The 16,506-nt window shown below is 35.6% G+C and overlaps 3 protein-coding genes across 9 annotated transcripts; all 3 read left to right on the forward strand.

Annotated features, from left to right (window-relative positions):
• Nucleotides 1-217: 217 nt before the first annotated feature.
• On the forward strand, nucleotides 218-4,514 carry LOC120005620 (OPA3-like protein). The gene is made up of 5 exons (XM_038855374.1): nucleotides 218-376; nucleotides 461-591; nucleotides 951-1,085; nucleotides 2,330-2,416; nucleotides 4,148-4,514. The coding sequence occupies exons 2-5, from the start codon at nucleotides 463-465 to the stop codon at nucleotides 4,304-4,306; spliced, it is 510 nt and encodes a 169-aa protein (XP_038711302.1). The 5' UTR covers nucleotides 218-376; nucleotides 461-462; the 3' UTR covers nucleotides 4,307-4,514.
• A 10-nt stretch (nucleotides 4,515-4,524) lies between these two features.
• On the forward strand, nucleotides 4,525-10,297 carry LOC120005618 (transcription factor VOZ1-like). Of its 6 annotated transcripts, XM_038855367.1 has the most exons (6): nucleotides 4,571-4,712; nucleotides 5,035-5,156; nucleotides 7,044-7,284; nucleotides 7,456-7,599; nucleotides 8,622-9,144; nucleotides 9,277-10,297. In XM_038855367.1, exons 3-6 carry the CDS (start codon nucleotides 7,057-7,059, stop codon nucleotides 9,828-9,830), a joined length of 1,449 nt encoding a protein of 482 aa, XP_038711295.1. In that variant the 5' UTR covers nucleotides 4,571-4,712; nucleotides 5,035-5,156; nucleotides 7,044-7,056; the 3' UTR covers nucleotides 9,831-10,297. The 6 variants fall into 6 exon arrangements, with proteins under 6 accessions (XP_038711293.1, XP_038711295.1, XP_038711294.1 ...); XM_038855365.1 differs by lacking the exon at nucleotides 5,035-5,156 and having other exon boundaries at nucleotides 4,525-4,712; XM_038855366.1 differs by lacking the exons at nucleotides 4,571-4,712; nucleotides 5,035-5,156 and adding an exon at nucleotides 6,166-6,316.
• A 3,098-nt stretch (nucleotides 10,298-13,395) lies between these two features.
• On the forward strand, nucleotides 13,396-16,356 carry LOC120005621 (28 kDa heat- and acid-stable phosphoprotein-like). Of its 2 annotated transcripts, none has more exons than XM_038855375.1 (8): nucleotides 13,396-13,628; nucleotides 14,160-14,197; nucleotides 14,328-14,411; nucleotides 14,533-14,619; nucleotides 14,700-14,734; nucleotides 14,922-15,007; nucleotides 15,925-15,990; nucleotides 16,083-16,356. In XM_038855375.1, the coding sequence occupies exons 1-8, from the start codon at nucleotides 13,562-13,564 to the stop codon at nucleotides 16,115-16,117; spliced, it is 498 nt and encodes a 165-aa protein (XP_038711303.1). In that variant the 5' UTR covers nucleotides 13,396-13,561; the 3' UTR covers nucleotides 16,118-16,356. The 2 variants fall into 2 exon arrangements, with proteins under 2 accessions (XP_038711303.1, XP_038711304.1); XM_038855376.1 differs by having other exon boundaries at nucleotides 13,401-13,628; nucleotides 14,536-14,619.
• Nucleotides 16,357-16,506: the final 150 nt, after the last annotated feature.

Here is a 16,506-nt window from a genome sequence, read left to right on the forward strand (position 1 = left end):
AATTTGGACAGTCCTACTAAAGATGGATTGGGCTCGGCCTGAAAAGGGTATGGTTTTGGGCCACAAGAGAAGACTTATTTAACTATCGAAAATGAAGACTCGGGCTTGGATGAAAATGTGTAGTTTTGGGCCACAAGAGAGGCTTCTTTCACAAACGGAAAATTAGGGCCCATATTGAGTTGGGAAGAGCAATTGAGGACCAACAAATAGTTGTTCGCTGAAGGCTTCGTTGAATTGAATTTTAACATATTGTTCAACGACCCCGTTCCCGAATGATTTCGTCTCCCTCTGGGCTTGGTTGTCACGCAGCTGCACGAGTCCATCTTCTGCTTCTTCACCAAGAAACTCCTCCATTCTCGTTCTTCATAACGATTAGGTACGATCACGTTTAACTTATCAGTACTCGTGGTTGGTGTTTCATAAGCAATCGTAAGTCAGATCGTGGAACTCAAAAAACCAGTTATGGTGCTGCCACTGCTAAAGTTGGGGACTCTAGCCGTCAAAACACTTAGCAAGCCAGTTGCTAGCAGGCTCAAGAAACAGGCCGCCTATCAACCTAGGTTCCGGGAGTTCATCATCAGAATCGCCCAGGTAGGTAACGTTTATATCTCGCGCATATATGTACAATATGTTTTGATTTGGCCACTGGAGTTCAGATCAATTTGCAACAAATCTCATTTTCGTGGAGGATAATCAGAAAATTTCCAAAATATAATTCAAGTGCTGTTCAAATCTTGTAATAGACGATTTAATTGCACGATAGATGTTTTTCTTTTCAGCAGAGAGTGAATATTTACTGATTTTGGCGAGTTCGACGATTTATTGCAGGTTTTGGTTTTGGTTTTGGTTTCGGTTTGTACTGTTTGTGGTGCTTATGGTCTTATACTACATATGCAAGAGTGTTTTTACTAACTATTCTTGTTTTGGTTTGATGCTGATTGTGTGAACAGGCAAACCATCGATTCCAGACACAGGTGCAAAGGCGGATCTATAGTCATTCTACTGATGTTGCCATACGGCCTTTGAATGAAGAGAAGGCCGTTCAGGCTGCTGCAGATCTTATTGGCGAACTCTTTGTGTTCACAGTATGGTCTATCTTCTTTGACTCTTTTTAGATGTTTGCAGAATATTTTCAAAGCTCATTCTGTTACATATTAGTGTCTGAAATCAAGAACAAGAAGTGGTAACTAAAAATCAATGACATTCTCTGTGTGTGTATGCAGTGGTTTTGTAACTTGTTCTTGTGTTCAATTGTCCCTTCATCCGAAGACTGATTCTGCTTGATGAATATTGAATTTGAATGCATGCCCTTTGGATTGAGAATATATCCTGAGTCATGATCATGCCGTTCGGGATTAAGGCGTCGAGTATGTGTAACCTAAAGTAGTAGTAAGTTGTGGTTCAAGCTGACTAGTAATGACCTACATTGGTTTTGCGTAACTGAGGGTGTTTCCATCCGTGAAAAATTAAGTTTGGCTTTGATTCATGATTCTATGGAGCTCAAAATCTTTCTTCAACTCTCGAATGAAACTTTCATAAAAGACGGCCATAAATATGAATCTAAATCCCAAATTTGTCCATCTAGTATCTATGTATTAGAGCGTCTTCTTCTTAGTCTAAGGTGGAAACTCTTTGTAGCTCAATCAATTTTAAATGTATTCGAACCATTTTATGATTGGATTTAAACTTAGTTTATTCTATTGTATTTACTCCATGTGTTGGGATGGAGGGGTGGAGCGTGGTCAAAGGGAAAGCGTGTGTACTTGCTCAAGAATTGATTGGAAAGTATGTGTACTCCCTAGTTTGGTGGAATGGTCCTTGTGGCGTTTCTTCCTGAACCACCCATGCTGATAAGGCGATAATACAGAAGGACCAATGGTCATTTGTAATTGTGCTTTTCTGAGTTGTTTGTATGAAAATGCACTACCACTGACTTTTTTTCCTCTTAGTTTGCCCCTGACAATGATTTACCATTCGAATCATCAATCATATGTGCAGAAGTTTTCTGATGTTCGCATCTCATGTGTGGTAAAAAAGAATGACTATCAATTTCAGACCTGGTTTTCTAATAATTTGGAGTTGAGTTTCAAATTGATATTAAGCTAGGAGGAGTACTTATGCTTGAAGATGAGGGAAAAGTATGACGCACCTTGTTGCACTTGCACCTTTGTTGGGTAGGAATTGTGTGATAAATTTAATTTTAACTCCATGTGTACATGGAATATAATAACCATGAAGAAACTTTCTACATGTGTTTATACATCCTATTTGATAGAATGTGATCAAATTGTCCTCTAATTGCTTATATGCATGATTTCCCTATGTATAGGTTGCGGGAGCGGTTGTAATCTTTGAGGTGCAGAGAAGTGCTAGATCAGAAGCCAAAAAAGAGGAGATACGGAAACAAGAGCTAGAGGTAACATGGAAACTATATCCTCCATCATAAAAATAGTGAATCCTTATATTCTTTCAAGTTTTTATCAAATCTCATTTTCAAACTTCCTCTTTTGGGCTCAGTATCTTGAAATGCTTCTTATCATCATCCAACCTTAAACCCTGGTAATTTGGGTCTTCTACTTTCCATTGGTCCCCTTAACAGTTATGGCTTCTTAACAGTTATGGCTTCCTTGGTGGATAGCCTTGATGTACAACCAAACCGCTTCTTTGGAACTTTGCTTCTTATATAGTCCCTGTCAATAACTCTTTCATCTCAAGACTCATTAAATTGATTTGTTTAGTAATTGTTGCACCTCTGTCTCAAGATGGTGCCTTTGTTCTCATAGACAGGTACTAGGGTAACTCTTCTTCATCCGTCAGGCATTTATTAGCTCTTCTAATTTGGTTGAAGACTGAAGAGTCATACTATACACTTCTCCTCTATGCATTTATACACTTCGCTACTGATTCCATCACGTCCTATAGCTTTACCCACCTCTTCCTTCTTTGTTCTTAACTTTGACCCTCATTATGAATGGTACACATCTGCAGCTCCTCTCCTCACGAGGAACATTAAGTTCTCCTAGGTGTAGGTATTCTCCATGGTCTTCCTAAGCAGTTCATCAAAATAACTCTTCCACCTCTATTTAATTTCTGTCTTTTAAACATATTATTTTCCAATTTTCTAATATATATAAGGACTCCAAAGGGGAGGAAAGAAAGACTGCCAGATGTAGGGTATATGTACAATAGTTTCTGCTAAGTCAGCAAAACAAACTAAGGAGTCTTAATTCCAGATGTAGGGTATATGTACAGTAGTTTCTGCTTAGTCAGGAAAACAAAACTCAGGAGTCTTAATTTTATGTTATGTGAAATAGGTTTTGCTCCTTCCGTTAATTTTATGAAAATCATACCATGAACGTTGAACAATCTGTTCTCTCTTCTATTTTGTTGAAAAATGGTGCATGGTGAATGACAATACAGACAGGTGAAATTATCACAATACAGACTGGGGAACCATTGACTAACTAATCATTTGTAGCTGCATTTTTTTTTTGTGTGTGTTTTTTTTCCTGATATTTTCCATATGAAAATAGGGCATCTATGCAGAGTGCTGTGAAATCTAACTTTCTAGACAAAAGCAAATGATATATATATAAATATATATTACTGTCTGAACTCTGTTAAGGGGACACTTTGGTGTTTGCATTAATATGAACAGGACAGCATAAATGTGCATTAATTTCACTGGTCTTTCAAACAGAATCAATTCTATGCTCCCCTCTACCTTTTTAATACCCCTCTACCTTAACAAGTATTTTTAGATACAAAATCCTTTTTGTAAAGTTTACATGAAGCGTACTTAAATCCATTTTTCCTTGTGGTAAGATAATGCTTTTGGATGCATGATTTCAATGAAATATATTTCTGAGTATTGTCCTCATGTAGACATAACTTTGGGGTAGATTCCTCAACTGTTACTGCCATCCTGTGCTTCCATGAAAATTAACTTATTAAACTGAAAGCAAAAGGCCGTTTTGATGTGGTTAATGCATTTTGAATTTTTTTTATATTTATGATAAAATATAGTTGTAAGTGGGCATTCGCCACACTAACTCTGTAGCTTACAGTTTTATGCTTATCATCATTAAGTACTACTTTAGATGCAACTTCACTGGTTGCCTTACATTATAGTTTACTCTTTATGTAGGCGATGAGGCAAAGGGAGAATGAGTTGGCAAAAGAATTGGAACTTCTTAGGCTCAGACTCGCAGAGCTAGAGCAGCTTGCAAAGGGGAAAGGACTCTCAGGACTTTTTCACTTCAAAAATTCTCAGACAGAAGGTGCAAAATTGGCTAAACCAGCTTGATCTAACCACAAGAGTCTTCAATAGATTAGATTACAAATATTTAATCTCTAATTCATTCTGAAGCTCCCCTTGGCTGGAAGTTCCCTCCAATTTCATTCTTTTGGTGTTGGGTCAACTTTTCATTCTGTTCCGGTTTAACATGTACCATTGCTGAAATTCAAGTTTTGTTCATATGGTCGGAAATAAGAAAAGAAGAATATTTCAATTCTGACTGGACTTGTTGATATGAAATTGTGTTATATGAATGAGTACTGATGGCTTTTCAAGCCACTAGTTTAATTTCGATTTCAGATTTTAAAGCTACAAGACAAGCACTTGAAGTCGTGCAGACCAAAATGTCGGTATACAGAGGGAGAAAGGCTCATAAGATATTCATTATGTCAAAAAGCTCGTGTCATAGGATGCGGTGAGTTTTTTTTCACACATTTAGCATATGATTATTGCCATTTAGGTTTTGATAGTGTTGAGCCCAGTTGGCATGAAATGCTGATTTATTCTACTTTCTTCTTTTTCTTTCAGAGAAAGGACTTTCTTTTTCTATTTCTTTTTGTTGAGTGAGTATTTGTCTTGCTAACCTTTTGACTACATAGAAAGCATTCTTTCTTAACACTCTTCGATTGGGATGCATTTGAGTTGTGGAATGCAAGATGCATATTTGATTGCAAAGAAAAGTTTTTTTGCTTTGTACCTTAATTATTTCTTCTTTTGAACATTAATTTGTTTCCTAGGGTTGTGTTTTCTTTTTCTTGGATAATGATCGACCGACTCAATGGACATGATGCTGATGGTCTACATTAGTTGCTCATACTGTTTGTACAGCAAGGCGATTCTATCTCAAAGGGGCATCAAGGTAGGAATAATATTGAACGATAGTGGAAGTGCCCTTTATGCCTTACTTACCTTACTCATCTTGCTCTTTCTCATCTCCTACAAAACAAATTAGGAGTTTCTTCTTTTTCTTTTGCCCTTTGAGGGAAACAAAATACATTGTCCTTATTGAGTTTTGCTTTTGCTTTTTTAGGCTCATCACCTATACTCTACTTGTGGCACACAAAAAAAAGTTTTAAAGGTGATGCTTTTTTTTCCCCCCTTGATCTTGGTTAAGATCAAAATGTAGCTCCAAACAAACTACATTTTTTTTGGTAGGTAAGTGATAGTGGGGGTTCCAACTTGGGTATCAGCCAATCAAGTACATGCCTTAACTACTTGACTGAGAAGTTTTTTGGTCAAACGAACGTCGTTACTACTTTGATAATGTGGAAAAGGAGCTTCTCTCCTTCCTTTTTGAAGGACTTTTTTAACATGTTGTTGGTTGGTCTATATTTTATTCGTTAATTAATGTAGAATTAACTGAATTACACAATTTTTTATGGTAGTTCAAAAAAAACACTGAATTACACACAAAAAAAAAAAAAAATTCTATTGGGCTAGTGGTCCTACATAATTACACTACAATATGAATTGAAAGTCAAAAGGGGTTTTATAAGAACTTGCTTTTAAGATGAGATACTTCAGTTAGGGTTGAATTTTGCTGGATCTAAGGTTGCCCTTGCTACATTGAGACTTATTTGTTAGCTATGGATCAAAATATTCAAGAATTCAAAAAATTATATGTAACAAAAAGTCACACATAAATAGTTTGTATGCAAGTCGTATTGTTAGGACGGGGGTGGATGGTGATTAGTGAGTGACAAACAGCCGATCGCCCGTACAAATAGTCCAAGAGAATATTATTTAAGAAAAGTCAAAATGAACATGCAATAAACTACCTTGACAATACTTTAGGGGCAAATATGTTTATTTAGTGAAATAAGAAGGTCAATACAGCAATTTTGTATAAATGAAAAGGGCATTATTGAAAATAACATATCCAAACAGCGCACTATAATAAACCAGGTAACACTACCCACTACTCCTACTGGCTACTCCCCGTCTCTCCTTACTAGCTTTTGCCGCGTACACCTCTCGTTCCTTTCGCAGGAAAACGTAAGACTTCTGTGGAAAAATAAGGTGAAAACTCTCCACTTTTTTTCAATAGTAAATGCGAATCAAAAACTTTCCAGTAATTTGTTCATTCTTTCCTTAATTTGTTTATAAGATTTGGAGATATGAAAAGCATCTCTCTTTAATGATCAATCGATATTGTTTGTCGAATATTTACCTTTTCACACTCTCTATCTAGCAGTCTCGCTTCAATTTATCTTTACTCTTCGTCTGGAGCTCCGGCATAGAAAGTATAAGCTTCGTGAATTGTGGTCATACAGAGATTAGGGTTGTAGCTTCTTCTTTTTTTTAATACCTCGTTTGCTTAACTTTGCCTGCTTTGGATTGTCGGTTTTGCGTTAGTTTCTTGAGTTACGATCTGAATTTTTGGTTTATTGATTTTTATCTAGGTCTCTTGGTTGTTTCTAGTGTTTTATGATTGGGATTTTTGTGTTCATATTTTTTTTGGTGTGAATTCGTTCGCTTAGGATTTTTTTAATGTACGCTTGTTTGGATTTCTTCTCCTTTGAATATTTAACGTCATGATATAAGCTAGAATTCTTTGTAAGCATCTATGGGGTTTGTTAAGTTTCGGCTCATCAGCTGCTTTGATTTGAATGGAGGGTGGTGTTTTTAATGTCTTTGCTTATTAAAGGTTTTTAGATGGTTTCTTTCTTTGTGCATATCTGAGATTTGTGCTCTATTTTTTTTAATACTCAGTGAAAATTTTGACAATTGGTTTTCAATAGTAAAGGAGGTTTAACGTAATGGAGAAGGGCTCAAAGAGTAATTGCAGATCAGCATCTCACAAGCTCTTAAAGGACAAGGCAAAGAACCGTGTGGATGACCTGCAAGGGATGTTTATGAATCTGCAGGATGCGAGGAAAGAAAGCCGCTCAATTGATGCGGCAGTCCTCGAGGAGCAGGTCCATCAGATGCTCCGTGAATGGAAAGCTGAGCTTAAGGAGCCCTCTCCAGCGTCATCTTTGCAACAAGTTAGTGTCACTTGCCTATCCCTATTCAAGTACATATATTAACTAACATGTAAAACTTCTTTGTACGTGGTACATAAACAAGATTTTATATGGTAATTAACTCATGAGATCATGATATTTATATGTGATCCTTTTGGGTGAGGTTTTGATTGTTGTGGTATGTGATTATAGGGTGGTAGTCTTGGGTCGTCTGAAATTTTTCGGTTGCTGCGGCTCTGTGAGGAGGAAGATGATGCCACTAGTACATTAACTGCACCTAAGCCTGAGCCTAGGGAACAGAACCTTCAGGCGGGAGATAATGTGGTCTTGCATGAGGTGGGCCTTGTTTTATTTTTCAAGAGGCAGACATAACTCATAGTTTTAATATACCTCCTAGTTTTGTGTCAATATTGGTATGCTCCTTTGGAAAGTAGCTCTTGTATTTCATTTATAATGTTGCAATAAATTGCATATCTATTGCAAACACATTTGTTTTGTTTGCGAATGAGTCCATTGGCCAAAAACTTGTGGGAGGTCTAGGTTTGTAGTTGTATTTTAACTTTCCCAGACTTATTGATACAACTGATGCCGATGGATGATTGGCTTTTATGTTCTCAACATGTTAAATGACTGATTGCCCCATATGAATAGGGAAAGGTGTTTTTTTTTTTTTTGGTTTATCTAAGTGTTACAAATGACAAGTAGTTCAGCTTATTTCAGAAGTGATGCCACTAGCTTTGTGACTTAAACAGATTGGAAAATTGAGTTCGTATGTTACTCAAGGCTAAAGTAATTAGTCTTGAAGACTCTTCATAGAGCTGGTTGTTGTCATACATCCTCTGAAGTTTCTATGTTCTCTAGCGTGATCTGGGTATCCATGTCATACTTCTGTTATAATTGTGCTACACATGTTTATTGTTATAATATATGTGAACAGAGGTTTGGTTGTTGGAGGGGGAGAAAAATATATATAAATGAAAGTGCTTCCATTACAAGCCTTCTCTGCGCGAGTGTGTGAAATGATATTGTTCCTGAGATTTACAAAAGATATTGCTTGAAATGATTCTTCTTCTTCTTCTTCGTCGTCGTCGTCTTCGTCTTCAAAAAATAAAAAAGAATTGCACAAAAGAGACATTTAGTTGTGCTCTTTATTCGGAATGATGGCTGAGAGAGACCAAGAGAGAGATAGAAGTTTATCGATATGTCACGATTTTAATCTTATGGTCCCAATACGCAATCTCCCCTCCCTCCTCCCCCATTTCCTCTTTCTTCCCAATGTTTTGCAAGCAGTATGAGTGTTCTTTTGGAATGTTGAAAGAGTGCACTCACCAATGAATTCTGGATTTTATATGCTTCAGGTATATGTTGTGAATATTGGGCAGCAGGAACATGGCTTTCCACTGGTAGAGCAATGCAAAGACTCTCCTCTTGGAGTTGACAACATGGCTGCTAATAATTTCGGAAGGACTAATCAGTTGGATTACCACAACTTTGATTTGCATCAAGACATTGAGCAGCAATTCTATGGTGGTTTTGATGTTTCGGGTTTCTGTGTTGAGGATGCCATGCCTCATGTTTCTAGCTATCTACCAAGTATATGTCCTCCCCCGTCTGCTTTCTTAGGCCCAAAATGTGCACTTTGGGATTGTCCAAGGCCTGCTCAAGGGTTGGATTGGTGTCAGGACTACTGCAGTAGCTTTCATGCTGCACTAGCATTGAATGAAGGTCCCCCCGGAATGAGTCCAGTTCTACGACCTGGTGGCATTGGCCTGAAGGATGGTCTTCTGTTTGCTGCTCTTAGTGCAAGGGCTCAGGGAAAAGATGTTGGCATTCCAGAATGTGAGGGAGCTGCAACTGCTAAGTCTCCGTGGAATGCTCCTGGTTAGCTCATAATTTGTTTGGTTATTGTTTGTGAGGGTACTGCTTTTCAATAACCGAGCAAACAAAATAAAATTCTTTGTTTAACATCTTCCTTGTAGTTTTCTGACTGTCTAATTGCCAATGTTTTTGCAGAACTTTTTGATCTTGCAGTCCTTGAGGGGGAAACAGTTAGAGAGTGGCTCTTCTTTGATAAACCCAGAAGAGCATTTGAGAGTGGGAACAGAAAGCAGAGGTCTTTGCCCGATTATAGTGGGCGTGGTTGGCATGAATCAAGGAAGCAAGTGGTGAATGAATTTGGAGGGCTTAAGAGATCGTACTATATGGATCCACAGCCATTGAGCCACTTTGAGTGGCACCTTTATGAATATGAAATCAACAAGTGTGATGTCTGTGCCCTGTATAGACTGGAACTAAAGCTTGTCGATGGTAAAAAGAGCACAAAGGGGAAAATATCACATGATTCAGTTGCTGATCTGCAGAAGCAGATGGGAAGGCTCACTGCTGAATTTCCCTCTGACAACAAGCGGTCCATTAAAGGAAGGACCAAAGTTAGTGCAAAGGCTGAACTTGGAAATCCCTACCCGGTTCCAAATCGAGTAGCGTCAGGTAATGAAACATTTGATTATGGCCTAGGTCCACAGTATGATTATGGTGTTGAGAATTTAAGTGAGTACTATCTGACGTGATTGAAATAGACAAGAAATCATTCCATAGTAGTTGCAGTGGAAGCATTTCACCATTAAGTGTTTAGATTTACTTCAGCTTTCATTCTCAATAACACGGAGTTGAGTTGGGCTCGTTATACAGCCACATATATTTGTTGATAGTTTAGTGTGGCATGGGAGTTTGGCATTACTGTCCTGGTTGCTGGATCAGATACGAACATCGGGACGATTATCGGAAGGGATGCAGCTGTTTTTATTCGGTCTGCATTTCTTAACTAATTACAGAATGCTGAACACCAGAAACTAGTCTAATTGAATTCGATGTGGTGTAGCACTATATTGCTTTACTATTTTACGTACATACTGAATATGTTGGCAGCATGTCTGCCAGTAGAAGATAATTTTAGTTTGTACCCTCTCCTTTCACTGAACATGAGATTATATGTCAATGGTCAAAATTCAACTCTTTGGCCTAATATTTGTTGACCTGGGTTTTGTATGCATACCATTAGAAATTAACAAAGCTTGTTTACCTTTTTTCATTTACGCATCCCCATGGTATACCAAGAATTGTGAAAGGAAAAAAAAAAACAACGATTTTTTTTCTGTGCCTGCTAGGAAAGTTAAGTGAACTTTAAAGTTTAAACAATTATTTTCTTAATTATTTTAACCCTAATTTATTGTTATTAATATCATGCAAAGTTATATAAAAATACCAATTTTAAAGTCATTAATGCAATAACTAATGTAAATTTTAATGACATACAAATTTATTGAGAATAATCTTGTTAATGTCAAATTAATGTCTTTATTATTGAATCAATATCATAAATCAATTTTAAAAAACTAGCTCCATCATTGAAAAAAATTTCTTAGGTAAGGTTTTGATGTTACATACCCATTTTGTAACCCCAAAAGACCCATAAATCTATGTGACATTAAAATAGTAATTGATTAAAAACACACATGTAGCATCAATTTCACATCCAGTATTTTACATTAAATGGGGTTTTTCGGGTTACTTTTTTGGAGTCTTAAGCATCATCAATCTATATATATATAATGGAGGATCCAAAAGGCTTCTCCTTGGTGCCACGTGGATGCCTCTAAAAAAACCTACACAAAAAACAAAAGAAAAAATTAAATATATTAAATAACTTTAAGACCCACAAGCACATACAATTAATAATATACAAATAATTTTAAAATGATATTTAATAATACAACAAATAGTCATATCAATTATCACCTATTAATTGCATATAAAAACAAAAAGATAAAAGCTTAAATGAAACATATTCACAATATAAATATAAAATAACACACAAAAACATATAATATCACAATAAAGTTGTAAGACATACTACAAAAACTTCATAGGAAAAATAAACAACTTCAACAAAATTCCTAGCGATATGTCACTACAAATCATGGAATTAGTTGTCAAACAACAACCAATGATGATGGAAAAGATCCAGTTTAGGATGCATTCTTAGGAGATTTCATAGAGGATGATCCCAATGATCCCGTATAAGATAATCCCTTAGTGGATGATCATACAAATGAAGAATTTAATCAAATGTGAGATACATAGTACAACAAATTATATATTATATATGTTTATTGACATCGTATGAAAAATTGTGGCTTGCTGACATAAAAAGCAATAATAAATGAGATGTAAAAATTAGGAGATAAAGAATGTGCGCTATATTTCTATAGAATTTATAATTTATGAGATGTTTTTAGTTATTTTACAACTTTGTTCAAAAAACCAACGCAAAAAATAATTGTTAAACTCTGAGCATATTTTTTCTTTATGCATCAAATTTTTCGCTCATTCTTAGAAAATTATTTATTAACATATTGAGAAAAATGTATTGTAGTTATTTGTTCATCTCATAATTATTTTCATTTTCTATAATTCAAGCTTTGTTATTCATTATGGTAATAAAGTATCGAAAAATTATCAAAAATATTTATTTTTTAAATTAATTATGTGTCGCGCGAAGTGAGAGCATGCAACTAGACAATTCCAACCTCAAATTTATGAGCATACGGCGTCGTGTCGTACTCAACGGAGGATCCAAAAGGCTTCTCCTTGGTGCCATGTGGATGCCTCTAAAAAAAAACCTACACAAAAAACAAAAATAATTAACAAAAGAAAAAGTTAAATATATTGAATAACTTTAAGACCCAAAAGCACATACAATTAATAATATACAAATAATTTTAAAATCATATTTAATAATACAACAAATAGTCATATCAATTATCACCTATTAATTGCATATAAAAAAAAAAGATAAAAGCTTAAATGAAACATATTCACAATATAAATATAAAATAACACACAAAAACATATAATATCACAATAAAGTTCTAAGACATACTACAAAAACTTCATGGGAAAAATGAACAATTTCAACAAAATTCCTACCGATATGTCCCTACAAATCATGGAATTAGTTGTCAAACAACAACCAATGATGATGGAAAAGATCCAGTTTAGGATGCATTCTTAGAAGATTTCATAGAGGATGATCAAATTGGCCACAATGTGTATTGATATTCGTAGATGAAGTGAACTGCTGGGTTTATTTGTCTTCCTTTATTGGGATGAAGCAGAGACCCCTTTTTCATGTTATTCCAAATCTTGGTGCCTCGAGAATTGTTGGTGGTACAATCAAGGTAATGCATGCATCTGATTGTTGTTTCTTTACTTTTGATTTCATGTTGTGGAATAGCAGGTAAAATATTATATAAAGCAGTTATGATCTCACGTTTTTGGTTGTGAAATATGGAGATGAAGGTGGATAGGCATATAATATTAAATTAAGATCCATAATGTTTTATAGAGGACTCACAAATTAACGAAAATTGCGAGCGGCGATTATTGATGATGAGCGTGCTAAGTAGAAGGTAATCATTAGGAAGTAGGGGGACTCACATCATAAAACTTGCAATTTGTTTTGTTTGTTTTTTAGTACAAATTTGTTCAGTTGTAAACCTATGGTTTTGTTAATGACACTCCACTGTCGGAAAAATAGTTTCCACTAATCAATTGTATACTATTTCTTTTAAAAAAACTCATTCGTCCCGTCGATTATCAATAAATTTGTATCATCTATTTTGCATCACCTATGATTGTCTGTGAGGTTTATTTTGGGAAGTGTTTTCATGTGTTATCAATGCTTATATCAGAGAAACAAGAAAATAAGGTCAATTTGTTATTTAAAAATTGTTCCAACCCCCGAATGTTGGTCGCATCTTATGACTGAATTTGTAGAATGTATCGAAGTTGGGGTTTCAAAATAATGGGTACTCAATATAGATGGCATACATAAACTACAATCCGCGCGTAGCGCGGACATGCTACTAGTTGATATTATTATTAAACCTCCGTTATTATTCGCCATGCTCCAAAATCCAAGCAGCACGTATTCATGCTAAATGCGCCAGAGCTTGTTGAAGCATTTAATGGGCTTAGCCCACAAAAGATTGATTAGACACGTCGACGAAGATTAGAAATAGTAATCCTCTTAACCAGGCCCAATCCAACAAACAATTCCATCTGAGCGATCACACAATAAGGTTCCCTCCACCACAGGTCGTGTTCGATCTTACAAGCACTAGGGTTTTGGGAGACTGAAAGAGGAGACCCCGTACCACTGTGTCATCGCAACTTGAAGTTTAATTTCTTCTTATCGAATTGGAATTTTCATTGGACCAGAATTGTAGCAGTCTACGTGATGGGGAGAGGCAAGTTTAAGGGAAAGCCTACTGGCCATCGCCAGTTCTCCACGCCGGAGGAGATGCGTAAGAATCCTTAGATCCTTCATATTATTTTTTTTGTTTAAAATTGAGCTCGAAAGTGAAATTTGATTGATATTTGTATGGTTGACTGCGATTTTTTTCTTCATGCATATATTGTGTATCCAGACGGACAGGCTTTCATGATTTTGCTTTTAATTCTTTTGAATTGTTGAGTTCGGATCTCAATTAACGAAGAATATAGGATATCGGAGCTTATCGAAAATTCGTTTCCAGTTATGTCTGATCTATAAATCGAGTAAATATTTACTGTTCGGTTGGTTCATGGACTTGGATTCCGTTGATAAAAATTTTTTTAGTACAGTTTGCACGGTAGTTTTGTGTTTATTGTTTTTGATGAAGTGAATATAGTTTTGTTAGTTTAAAGTCTGGGCTCTTTTGTTTTCTGATCTATTACTTCATGATTATTGCCTGTGCTGTTAAGCCTAGATTATCGGAATGATTTTGAGATGATTTATCCTTTCCAAGTTCTTCTTGATGTTTTGTTAAGTTTGCTTCTAATTTTGATCACTGTAGGTGCTGGAACATCTTCCCGCCCTCGCACTTTCAAGAAGGTATTCTCTCTCATTTTTTATTTTCGCTTGTTGGTGGCTGCTTCTTGAGTTATTTCTATTGCTTTTGCATCTTTTCCTACCATTAATTTATGTATTGCTGTATGAGCAACTATGTTTATGACGTCTTTAGAACAAAGATGAAGTTGAAGCAGAAGCAGCTCGAGAAGAATCTGAAGAGGAATCTGAAGAAGAGTCTGAGGATGAACAAAATGATGTTAGTAGACACAACAGTTTATCTCCATTCAATGCTTCTTCTTAGTAATTTGAAAGTTTAATGAAACTTGCAATAAATGTAATGTTGATTTGTAATTGTTCTTCTTATTAAATGATGTTAGCAGAAGCGGAAAGGAACTCAAGGTCTTATTGAGATCGAAAATCCTAATCTGGTGAAGCCAAAGACCTTGAAAGCGAAAGACGTCGATGTAAGTTACTGAGGATTTCCTCACACATTGTTTCAAATATTAGTTTTACGGAAAAAATAATGTTGTTTTCTGCTCTGCAGATTGGGAAAACAACTGAACTATCTAGGCGTGAGAGGTTGGTAATGCTTGTTTGGTTCCTTCATTGTGTTCATCGTTTATTCTATTTTGGATGAAATCTAACTTTATCTTGTCATTTGTAGTTTTAGGTAATACTGTAATAGTTTGCTTGAAATATTTTGAAAGCTTAGCTTCATTCGTATTTGAATCCTCTTTTTTATCAATTTTCACAAATTTGTTTACAGAGAGGAGATAGAGAAACAGAAGGCTCATGAGCGTTATATGAGGCTGCAAGAACAAGGGAAAACAGAGCAGGCGAGGAAAGATTTAGGTAAGTTGTTGGATTTCTTATCTTCTCCTTGTTTTGATTTAAAGTTATGTTCTTACGGCTTTATATACATGCTATTGATGGTTGGCATGATAGTTAAAATTTATCGCTAAAGTCCTTTTTGTATTTTTTTTTATCATCAAAGTTAAAAGCCTTGAAATCATTTTTATTAAGACATGATGTGCTTCTATAATGTTTTACCCCTTTCCAGTTTCAAAAAGAAAAAGAAACGTTACTCTTGGCCATAAATTTGTTGAAAGTGAAAGCACCTGTGAAAAGATAGATTGAGCTTAGAAGTGAACTTTATTCGGAGGATGCACACACTTTAGGCTAAAACATGAAACATAAATGGCCATCATCTCATTGTGAAGTGTCTTACTGTCAACTTACATTAACATCTTGCTGGAAAAAGAAGATTTTCTTGCATAGGCTTCAAATAGGTGCCGACAGTACATACAGCTTTCTCTTTGGTAGCTATTTTTTCTGTTTGAACTTCTGAGTTATTTTTTCAAATATTTTTGCTTTAATTTCTGTACTACTAGTCTACTATCATGGTTTTGTTGATTTTGTAACAGTATATCCAACAAGTACTTGGTTCAAGCCACAGAAAAATAGCAATAGTTGTGGGTTTGGCCGAATGGATGGCTGTCATTGTACAGAAATATCTTGAAAGAATTGAGTGGTGTGAGAGTAAACCGTTAATTTTTGCTTGATTACAGCCAATGATGATCATTGTTTTGTCACGTTTTATTGTATATTATTACCGCATCTCTGCATTTTAGGAAAATTTATTGTGTGCGCAAATGCTCCTGACTTGTACTCTGAGAGTTATGTGTGCACCATTAAGCCTTGAGCTTTGGATAACATTGTGGTCACCACAGCTATGGTTTGTGTGATACTTTCTGTGGTCTTTATTGCAGAGCGTTTAACCCTTATGCGTCAGCAAAGGGCAGAAGCTGCTAAGAAACGAGAAGAAGAGAAGGCTGGTAATAACCTTTGATTAACTTTAATTTCTTTCTTTTCCTTCCATTCAACATCCACTATCTTAAACTAACAAAAAACTAAAAATTTGTTTCAGCCAAAGAACAGAAGAAAGTTGAAGCTCGCAAATGACCTTCCTGCTAAACGTCTTGTGAAATTATGTCACCCCTTAGTGCAAGATGTATGCAAACTTCCTAGTTGGTAAAATCATGTGTTTAAGTACTTTGGAAATAAACATTTTCCTGCTTCTTTTGGTCTTTTTATTTGACCAAGTTATAATGTCTTTCAAACCAAATAGATTTCCTCTGCTTTTCAGCAGCTTGGACTGAATTTATATTTGAGTTATATTCTATTCCGTTTTAAATTTGAGAGATTCAGAGCAACAAATCGATGTGGACTATCAAAATTTGGATTGGGGATTGATCTAGTACTCCCCAACTGATATGGATTTTTTTTTTCTTATTGATCGGAGGCCACTGATCACTTGCATGGGTTTTTATACCTTGATTGGTATGTTCCCT

The sequence above is a fragment of the Tripterygium wilfordii genome, chromosome 9 (assembly GCF_013401445.1).
Source record: "Tripterygium wilfordii isolate XIE 37 chromosome 9, ASM1340144v1, whole genome shotgun sequence".
NCBI lineage: Eukaryota > Viridiplantae > Streptophyta > Magnoliopsida > Celastrales > Celastraceae > Tripterygium > Tripterygium wilfordii.

Excerpts from the sequence above, each read along its gene's own strand:
- LOC120005620 (XM_038855374.1), top strand. The coding sequence starts at position 463 with ATGGTGCTGCCACTGCTAAAGTTGGGGACTCTAGCCGTCAAAACACTT. Across the intron at positions 1,086-2,329 it reads GCGAACTCTTTGTGTTCACA|GTTGCGGGAGCGGTTGTAAT; the intron begins GTATGGTCTATC and ends CCCTATGTATAG. Across the intron at positions 2,417-4,147 it reads TACGGAAACAAGAGCTAGAG|GCGATGAGGCAAAGGGAGAA; the intron begins GTAACATGGAAA and ends CTCTTTATGTAG.
- LOC120005618 (XM_038855365.1), top strand. The coding sequence starts at position 4,561 with ATGGCTTTTCAAGCCACTAGTTTAATTTCGATTTCAGATTTTAAAGCT. Across the intron at positions 7,600-8,621 it reads ATAATGTGGTCTTGCATGAG|GTATATGTTGTGAATATTGG; the intron begins GTGGGCCTTGTT and ends TATATGCTTCAG. Across the intron at positions 9,145-9,276 it reads GTCTCCGTGGAATGCTCCTG|AACTTTTTGATCTTGCAGTC; the intron begins GTTAGCTCATAA and ends ATGTTTTTGCAG.
- LOC120005621 (XM_038855375.1), top strand. The coding sequence starts at position 13,562 with ATGGGGAGAGGCAAGTTTAAGGGAAAGCCTACTGGCCATCGCCAGTTC. Across the intron at positions 14,735-14,921 it reads GAACTATCTAGGCGTGAGAG|AGAGGAGATAGAGAAACAGA; the intron begins GTTGGTAATGCT and ends ATTTGTTTACAG. Across the intron at positions 15,991-16,082 it reads ACGAGAAGAAGAGAAGGCTG|CCAAAGAACAGAAGAAAGTT; the intron begins GTAATAACCTTT and ends AATTTGTTTCAG.